The following is a 10,389-nucleotide window of genomic DNA, read 5'->3' on the forward strand; positions in this document are numbered from 1 at the left end:
TCAAACATTATAATCATACCAATTCAATTTGCTTTGTAATAAAACAATTGCATATGTCCATCTAGTATCAATCATGGTTTCTTCATATTTGTAGTAGTGAACACTATGTTCATCTTTAGTTAAACGTGTTACAGCAGCGTTTATATCACTGCGTGAAGCAGACAGCAGCCTGATCTTGTCCTCTTCTCGGTCTGTAGCACAGATTCACAGGCACATTCAACTTTCCAGCTGAAAAGCGTGAAATATACATATAATTATATATTTTATAACATCATAATAAACATTACATATAAGCTAAATAAAAGTCAAATAAATGCATCTTTGACATAAGAGACCTTTCAAAAACATAAAACAAAAAATCAATTATTCCTACATTTTGTCTGGTAGGGTTGTGTAGTATATATTATACATAGACAACATCATGAACATTGCATTTTAGTATGTAGTAATAATGACACATACACTTTAGTATCTGTGATTTCTGTGAGATTTAAAAAGTGAAGGGCCACCGTGGCCAGAAAGGTGTGAGTTGTGTTCACTGCCAGACAAAATCACACGTTTGACACATTCCTCTTGGTTAGCACTAGAGCGTCATTGAACAGAAACAATCCCAGGTCACTAACATGCTCATACATCCTGAGAAAAAAAAGAGAACAAACATATCACAGATCAGTTGGGTTGCTTGAGTAAATCTGCTTTTATCTGGAATAAAGTTCACCCAGAAAATGAACATTTGCTTAACGTCCTCTCCTTCGGGCCGTCTAATATAATAGATGAGTTTGTTTCAACACTGGAACAGATATGGATTAATGTAGCATTACATCACTTGCTCACCAATAGATCTTTTGCAGTGAATGGGTGCCGTCAGAATGAGAGTCCAAACAGCTGATAAAAACATCACAATAATCCACAAGTAATCCACATGATTCCTTTCCATCTGTTAACATCTTGTGTGGCAAAAAGCTGCTTGTTTGTGATAAATAAATCCATCAAGGTAAGTATTTCTCTTCAAACAGTTGTTCTTAAAAATTACATCAGTGGAATTTGATGTGAAAGGACAACGGGATGGATTTTTTCAATGGAGCAAGCATTATTAAGAATTACTCATATTTTGGCCAGAAGTGAAATTGTGTATTTATAACAAAAAAAAAAAAAAAATCCATAATCTATCATGTAACAAGATGTTAATTGATGGACTGGAGTTGTGTGGATTACTTTGATGTTTTTTTTTATCATCTCTTAGGACTCTCATTCTGACGGCACCCATTCATCCATTGATGAACAATTGCTGTGTCTTATTTACTCACTGTAAACGTGATGCAATGCTTGTTTTTTTCTTACTCACATACACCTTGGATGGTGTGTACTACTTCTTTAATAAAAATATTTGTTTCTTATAAATTCAAACTTATTGAGTTCTGCTGTGGTTAGTCATCTACAAATAGAAAAGGTTGGCTTCAGGTAAACAGAGAGACTCCTGTTTCTTTGTCATCTGATCTCAGGTCACCTGAGAGAGGCAGCAATGTCTCCATGAAGGCAGCTCATAATGCCACATTCTGTCAGCAGTGTGTTGACTTTTCATTACTCCAGTCTTCAGTGTCATGTGATCCTTTAGAAATAAATTCTAATATTTGTTGCAAGAAACATTTTTTATTATTATTATCAATGTTGAAAACAGTTGTGCTCCTTTATATTTTTGTGGGAACCATGGTTATTTTTATTTTTATAATAATGTAATTAATGTCAATTTCGATCAATTATTATATTACAACTATAATTAATTTTTATTTCATAAACATTTTAAGTTTTATGTAACTAACCTTGCCTTATCATAAATAGGTAATATCATCTGCTATATTTTTAGAGACTTGCTGACACAGAGTCTGCGGAGGTCTCCGTGTTATCATTTCCTGTTTGTTGTTTTCTGCATGTTTCTGCACATTGCTTGTGCCACATGACTTTGAATTGGCAGACAAGTATTTTTAAAATTTCTCTAATATTCACTGCTTTGCTTCTAATAACAAAAAATATCTTACCAATGTTTTCTTTTCAAGAACTGTATTCTTTTAATGTTTTTTTTTTTCCAAATTAAACTCTCTTCATTATGATATCAACTTTGACTGTATTCAAAATTATTTATTAAGAGGTGTGTACTGTGGCCATGCTTGCTGTTGTCTCACATATGATTTCTCATTATTTAAAAGCTCTTTGCACAAAGCACACTGTCTATCTGCATCACTTAACAAGCCCTAACAAAAAAAAAAAGACAAATTTTTAAGCAAAGAAGCATTTGGTAAACCAAATTAATTATCTAAAATAGAAACATTAGCTCTAACCTTTGGAGATTCTGGACTGAGGCCGTTAAAGGAAGCACTTTCTGTAGGAAACAGTGGGTCATTGTTCTTCAAACCACTGTTGACTGATGACTTCAGCAGTAAGTTTTCCCAAGTAGTGTAAGGGATCGTACTACAGCATGACCGTAAAAACAGTGAATCAGATTTAGTATTATGAAGTGTGATAATCTGAGATTTACTGGAACAAAATGTTTCTAGTTTACCGGAGTCACATTCATCAGCCATGAACATGAACACATAAAAACATGTAAAACATGAACGTCATGAACCAAACACTGCATGACCTCTGTTTTAAGAGAAATTACATCAGGCATCTTTATATTCCTGGCCACACAAACCAGGAAAATGGTTTGAATACACACACACACACACACACACACACGAATACCTTTCTATGATATAAGGTATTTAACTGACGTAACTGCACAAGACTGTGTTTTAATTTCTAACTTGCCCAGGGTTTGCTGACTTGCTCTGATCTCTTGACACATGAAGTGCAGCTGTGGCCCCAGCTGTTTCCTCAGATCCTTACAGCCTTCCTCTATCCATTCAGCCTGTCTGCACTAGTTCAGAAGGAGGGTCTCATGCAATAATAATAACAATAACACTAATAAATAAAATTAAATTAACAATATGATTGTTTTTCAAATCAATATTATTTTATGATATATAAAGATATATTATAACTGTCTTCTCATAGAAGACAGTTATTGATAGATAGATAGATAGATAGATAGATAGATAGATAGATAGATAGAGACAGCGAGAGAGAGAGATTATATATATTATATATAGGTTTAGTAGATTGTCTGTTGTGTTATGTTGACTCATTCTACATTTGTATTGCAATTTATTGAAGTAATGCAAGATTTTGGCATAAATACGACAGCAGCTGTGCGTTTTATACGGTTATAAAATCTGCCCTCATAAAGAAAAATATATATATTTTCCAGCAGGCAAAAACTGCCTGTTATTTTTTTTTTTTAAGTAAGACTGGACCCAATGTTGAATTAATCAGGGAAATTAGCATCTGTGAGAGTTATCCCTTCTGTGCTTCCTGTCCATCCTGCCTTGGATCACCCTATCCGCCAGAGAAAGCAAAGCCTCCAAGGTCATTCCTTGTGAGTGTGACACCACTACAGACACTTCACAGCCAGAAGCAGCTAGAAATTTGAAGCTGAAATCCTTCGGTTCATAAACAGCTGGCTATTGTTCAACAAGAGACATAACTCAATGATAGATGAGAAAAAACACATTTTTACTTCATATCCAGGGACACTAGATGACACAAGCAGGAAAAGAGGAAGAGGTCTAGGAAGACTTGACTGGCTGGATGAATAATGAACTGTAAGGAAACAGCATGCTCAGGATAAAATTTTAAATATTGTTGTGAGAAGAATTACAAAAGGTACTTAAACATTTTAATCAATTGCACCTTTATGGAAATATCAGACGAGAATATGAGGACCAGAGCATCAGCCAACTGAGATGATTAGCCTCAGATAATTTATATGAATTAAAACTCCTTAACCTCAATAAGATCATTTCATAAGGGCATGTACAGTACATAAAATGCTGGAACCTGTCACTCAGTTTTATGCTCTGCTACCTTCTGTCCGAGTTTGTCTTGTGTTCTCTCAATCTATCCTGTAGCTCCTCTGGTGCTGTCAAACATAGACACGTTCTGCTTTTCCATGGAGTAACAATATCTAAACTTGCGGTACAAGCCACATAATATCTTTTCCATGCCCTGTACTCATGATCTGAAGGGCTGTAGGGAAGAAACCTGCTCTGCCAGAACCTTCCAGTGCCAGCACACCTGTGCTGCAGAGCAGATGTCTCGAGGACTGAGGAAGGACATGATGTAGAGAGACAGAAAGCGAGACAGCACAGCTGTGAAGTCCATCCGAGTGTGCGGACTGATTCTGCCAAACAATCCCTGGTGAATCTGCAATTATAAAAATATAAAATGACTTCAAAATCATTGCCAGAGCAATTGTGGTTCTTGTGTGTGTATCATGTAAGATCAGAAATGATGAATTGAGAATTTAATTAAGCTGGGTTTTGAAGCATCTTTTCAGCAGCTGACAAAGGATGTGATGTGTGTGTGTGTAATCATTACAAATGTAAATCAATAATACATACATAAATGCATTAAAAAAATAAAAAGTTTTCTAACCTGTCAGTTACATGCTTTATTTGTCACAGTCGTCCAGTCACTGAATCTGGTTTCTGTGCCGTGCAGTGTCACTACTATTCATCTGCCAGTGCCATTGATTAATAATACTTGGATTTCCCGCTTTATTTTTATTATGGTGGGTTCTAAATTCCACAGATGTGATAATAATGGTTAAAGTAGTTTAAACAGTTCAAAACGAACAGTCTTCCCCGGTTTGTAGATAAAATAACAAGCAGAGACATATTCATTTCATTTGAAAATGTGCTGCATAAAATGAATATTGTGGGCATCATTATCGGCTGGAGTTTAGTTCTAAACAGACCTCTAGTAAAGGTCCAGGAACGAGTGCCTACTTTACATACTCATTCCCCTGGAGACCACATAACCAAAAAATCTCTGCAAATTAATTAACACAAATCTTGTTTCATTCTGCAGCTCTTGTGAATTTGTTCAGACAATTATTATTATTGCATTTTGATTATTATTATTATTATTATTATTATTATTATTACACATTTATGTTAAAATACGAAAACTAAATTAATATATTTATTGAGAAATCAGATGTGGGGTAATACAACTTGAACTTTATTGATGCATGAGTGAGTAAAAATGTTAATCAACAATCAGCCATTTTAAATCAAAATAAAATATGTAAATGACTATAAGCAGAAAATATACATTATCATTTTACTTAATTTCTGCAGTCTGACATCCGTATATTTTTATTCTATTAATTCCTTTAAGACAGGACATATATAAATACAAATCCCATCCAAGTGAATTGGTGATAACGTAAAGGTGCTGGTATTGTACAACTCCAAGGCAACATTTAAGACATATGATTAGAAGTCACAATGTTACAGAACATTACCTTATGAATACATATTTCTAGTGATGAAATGATGTGATGACAAAGATAAATGGGCATTTCATCACGACTGTTTGGAGTTGTTCTCGGATATCATATCTACAAAACTATACAGTGCAAACAAGCCAATTCTATACGTTTCAGATCCACAGTGTCACAGATATGACTGTAATAATGGTGTTTCTCCACAGCTTTTCTGTGCTAAATATGCACACAGTATTCTCCACAGTAGAGTCTGTGTAGTTCATATGCTGGAAGTTCTGGGGACATCTTGACAGTCAGCAAGGTTAAGCTTTTGTCTAAGGAATACAGTTAAGGATTTTACACTCAGTCAAGGCATAAAAAATGATGTGTTAGACAACCTGTACAGAAGAAATTGATTTTAAGGCAGTATGCTGCCCTCAGATCATGCAATTAGGTGTAATGTGTAGGACAACTTGTTGTATGCATTCAATAATTATATTCCTACACTCGAAAATGCATGTTTTGAAATGAGACAGATAATTGAATAAGTAGATATGTTTTGCATTAAAAATGTATGCTTTGCAGCCAGCCAGTGAGAATGAGTGTCCAAATATGTAATAAAAACCTTAATCCACAAGTAATACACATGACTCCACACCATCAATTAACATCTCGTGAAGCAAAAAGCTGAATTTGTAAGAAACTATCAAGAATATTTTACTTCAGCTTCCAGCAAATAAAAGTCATCTATCCATAATATTGCCTTCTCCAGTGAAAACGTTATGTTGTCTGACTCGAGAGAAATATGCACTGCTCAAGCACCGTTTACAAGCAAAAAGAGTTCTATACATTTATGCTTCTTCAATAAACAAGCTACAGGTAGTCCAAAATGCAGCAGCTAGAGTCCTTACGAGGTCAAGAAAATATGATCATATTACCCCAATTTTACAGTCTCTGCACTGGCTACCTATTTAGTTCCGTATCAGTTACAAATTATCATTACTTACCTATAAGGCCCTAAATGGTTTAGCTCGAGCGTACCTAACTAACCTTCTACCACGTTACAACCCATCACGCACCCTAAGGTCACAAAACGCTGGACTTTTGGTCGTTCCTAGGATAGCAAAGTCCTCTAAAGGAGGTAGAGCTTTCTCACATTTGGCTCCCAAACTCTGGAATAGCCTTCCTGATAATGTTCAGGGTTTAGACACACTCGCTCTGTTTAAATCTAGATTAAAAACACATCTCTTTCGCCAAGCATTCGAATAATGTATCTTTTAAATTGTGAGTGTAGTTGCATCTGATCAAAGGTGCTTTTTTATTCATTAGCTTGGGTTAAACTAATTTTACTTTGTTGGATCAGCAGCTATGCTAATGATGTCTGTATTTTGTTTCTATGTTTCGCCACGGGATTTACATCCCATGGTAACTAGGATTTACACAAGCTCCAGTCTGGATCCAGAACACCTGAGAAGAGATGATGCTGACCCTCAGAGGACCTCAGATGATGCTAACCCTGAATCAACAAACAGAACTAACAATTATTGCTAAATGTGTGACTGAATCATATAATAACTTAATTAATAATATTGATAGTTCATCGTCTAGCTGACTACGTCTTGTATTATTATTATTATTATTTTTATTTTTTCTAAAATCCTGTCAAATGTGCACAAACTACTAGCTACTACTAAATATTGTAGAAACATAATTTTCTGTAAAGTTGCTTTGTAACGATTTGTTTTGTAAAAAGCGCTATACAAATAAACTTGAATTGAATTGAATAGAAATTGATATTGATATGACAGGACAGCAAGGACTATTATCACTGGAGGAAGCGTTGTTATAGATTGTTATGGGTTTTACAAACACTCAGTGACGATAACTGCTGAACCGGAGTCAAGTGGATTACTGGAAGATTATTGTGCTGTTTAGGTCATCTGTTTGGACCCTCATTTTGACGGAACCAATTCACTGCAGAGGATCTATTGGTGAGCAAATGATGCAATGCTAAATTTCTCCAAATCTGTTCCAATGAAGAAACAAACTTGGATGACCATAGGGTTAGTGCATTTTTAGCAAATTTTCATTTTGGGGTAAACTATTTCTGTAACTATCCACTAGAACAGCATCCATTTGGAAAGTCATCGTAACTTTTTAAGCCATGAAAGGATACATTGAGGAGCTTAACTCTTCCAGCTGAAAGGAAAAAAAGTGAACTTCAGTAGACTCTCTGGAAAACTGCATGAAATAACTCATATTTGGGGATTTTATGAGCAAATATTTAATATTGCTTTGCTTACATTTGATAACAGTTTATCCATGTTCGTGTCATAGGCGGACTTCCTCTGGTCTTCTGGCAACTCATCCACTTCTCCATACAGGTCGAATTGCAGACGAGCCAGTGTTTCCTGCATTTCTCTCACATGCTCCATCTGATCAATGGAGCACTCATTGCCTGATTCAGAGAAGGTTCTGATTTCTATCAAAACTGTAAACACACACTTTAATATAGCTGTACCATACTGTAAGAGCTTACCAAAGGCTTGCAGTTTTCCAGAGTGGAAGTCATTAAGAAGGCCGAGCAGCCCCTTCTCCATCTCTTGAACATCAGACACATCTGTGAGAAACGAGTGCTGGATGCGGGCAGACTGGTTACTTTTACCCGACTGACTCTGAGGCCTCGGTTTGTCTCGCACTCCCCTAAAACCCCAAAACAAAATAAATAAATTAACCTAAATATGAAGAGCTAAATATGAAACTGAAATAACTTGCACAGTTTTAATATGATGATAGATGGCACTCACCTGCGATACTTTGTCCTCTGACTGGAGTGTGCTTCCGCCGTTGTTTTCCGTGCAGCGACTGGGGGAGGAGGCTGGTTGGTCGACGGTTTTGGGCTTTTACGTTTCTTATTCTTTTCCTCCATTGTGTCATCCAAATGACCTTCAGAATACAATGATACTTATAAGCAGAGGAGACTGAAAAGTTTTAAGTAATTTAAGTTTACATTAAAAACATATATTGATAAAAACAGCAGTTATTGGGGGGTGGGGGGGGGGGGTTGTAACACAAATAATATAAATCCAAACAAATCTACATTAAAAAAAAAAAAAAAAAAAAAAAAAAAAAAAAACTTTATTTTGAAGCCTCTGCGGAAGGCCCCCTATCGGGCCCCAGCTGAGAGCCACTTATCCGAGATTACAGTAGATTGTTAATAATTTTGGTTCATGATAAGCAAGCGACAAAATAATTCACACCGCAATTATACTTAATATAAACACTGCCCGGTGATACTGAACAGTGTTCTCGCTTGTATTGACAAGAGCTTCTAATCCTGTTTTACAGTAGCACGCAACATGTAAATAACATGCGAACGAGTCGTGTACAACATGCCTAATAATCGCGACAGCAGTGTAGCAAAGTAACGCATGCCTAATTGTCGACAGCATACAAGTAGAATTTTACCTCACAAAGGAAGCCTGCACTTTTTAGACTGAAATGTTATCCCCGTTGAAAGACATTGTCGATGAGATTAGACTGCTCTAAAGTTGGCACAGCTGACCAGCAAGTTTACAAAAGGCACTTCCGGGATTACGCGTCATCGTGGTGATATCAACACGCCCTGCGTCCCAGTGTTTATACTATTCATCCTAAATAGTATGTAAGATTAGAAAGTGTGTCCCAAAGCATGGTGTGTTAAAGGAGATGACAAAAGTACCCGGATGCTCTACTATTTCAGGTAGATTTTTTAAGTGGGGATACGTGCACACTCTAATGGTTTATATTGCCCACAATCCATTGCGCTTTGACGAAGGATTCGGTTCAGAACTACAAACACGAATAAAAAACTTTAAACAACTACAAACATGGTGGATGCGCGGTGACCGAGAGGTTTGAGTTACAAATAATCAACATTTAACCTATATATATTGAATGTTATCTGTGTTATTTTTAATCTGCGACAGCGTGTTGCAACAATGCAATGCGATCATATGTTTCGCCATTAACTTGTAAATGCATCATTATGCAAAAAAAAAGAAAAAAAAAAGAGGAAGTTAAAAGAAATGAAATGTAGAGGATGTAAACTGTGGACAAGATGATTGACAGTCCTGTTTGTTTACAGTGACAGGATGAGACAGAGCGTCCGGTAAAGGCGTGACGTCCCAAAGCTTGCATAGCTACTCTTTTACACGCTCTAAAGTGTGTTATTTTTCTTAACCAAAATAGTTGTTTCTTTCTATTTCTCCGTTGTTACTCTACATTTACCTGCACGTTATAAAGCCATCTTCCTATTGTTCTTATTTTTGAAGCCCAATTTTAAATGGAAGTCTGACTTAGGTTTTTTATATAATTTTTTTCTTCACTCGCTCGCTGACTGGAGACCCCTTTCTGGCGAATTCTCTCGTCAGAAACAACAAAGTTCAGATGTGTGTACGAATCTATAATAAAGATATTGATTTCTCAGTGTTAACAGTTTCAGTGATTTTAATGGGAGTTTCTGAGAGTGATTGAACTCTAGACTGTCAGTAAAAATGACTCGTTGATAATGTAAATGTTATTTGCTCTCTTCTGAACAATGAAAGATTAGTAGCAATTTTTATATCACATTAACTTTCAATGTTGAATTCACATTTAATATAAACGTCATTCGTATTAAAATATTTATGGCATGACACCTATATCTGTTACTTAAGTAAAAAGATAGGGTTTTTATAATAAATTACCATAAATGGAAGTAAAGGCTGATGGAAATATATATATATTTATACACACACACCAGCATACTTACATACATTTCGAACAATGTATCTAAATAAAAGAGGCTCAGTATATACGACCCAAAGTAGTAACTACTTGAAGTAGATTTTTTTTTCTTACTCCAAGGTAAACTATTCAGGACTAGTACTTTCTAACTTTTACTTGAGTAAATATTTCCTATAAGCACTTTTACTTTTACTTGAGTTAACAGTTTTTTCGGTACTCTACCTACTTCTGTTATTAATTAAATGATGATCTTT

At 35.5% G+C, this 10,389-nt stretch overlaps 1 protein-coding gene across 1 annotated transcript; it reads right to left on the reverse strand.

The window, feature by feature from the left end:
• Positions 1-5,100: 5,100 nt before the first annotated feature.
• LOC113091720 (coiled-coil domain-containing protein 28A) lies at positions 5,101-9,095 on the reverse strand. Its single transcript, XM_026257286.1, has 6 exons — positions 8,837-9,095; positions 8,176-8,314; positions 7,908-8,071; positions 7,672-7,826; positions 7,545-7,567; positions 5,101-5,703 (listed from the first exon to the last, which is right to left on the reverse strand). Exons 2-6 carry the CDS (start codon positions 8,295-8,297, stop codon positions 5,649-5,651), a joined length of 519 nt encoding a protein of 172 aa, XP_026113071.1. The 5' UTR covers positions 8,298-8,314; positions 8,837-9,095; the 3' UTR covers positions 5,101-5,648.
• Positions 9,096-10,389: the final 1,294 nt, after the last annotated feature.

The sequence above is a fragment of the Carassius auratus genome, unplaced genomic scaffold, assembly GCF_003368295.1.
Source record: "Carassius auratus strain Wakin unplaced genomic scaffold, ASM336829v1 scaf_tig00214275, whole genome shotgun sequence".
NCBI classification, from domain to species: domain Eukaryota; kingdom Metazoa; phylum Chordata; class Actinopteri; order Cypriniformes; family Cyprinidae; genus Carassius; species Carassius auratus.

Excerpts from the sequence above, each read along its gene's own strand:
- LOC113091720 (XM_026257286.1), bottom strand. The coding sequence starts at position 8,297 with ATGGAGGAAAAGAATAAGAAACGTAAAAGCCCAAAACCGTCGACCAAC. Across the intron at positions 7,827-7,907 it reads TGGAAAACTGCAAGCCTTTG|GCAATGAGTGCTCCATTGAT; the intron begins GTAAGCTCTTAC and ends TCTCTGAATCAG. Across the intron at positions 5,704-7,544 it reads GAAGAGTTAAGCTCCTCAAT|ACAAAAGCTTAACCTTGCTG; the intron begins GTATCCTTTCAT and ends TGTATTCCTTAG.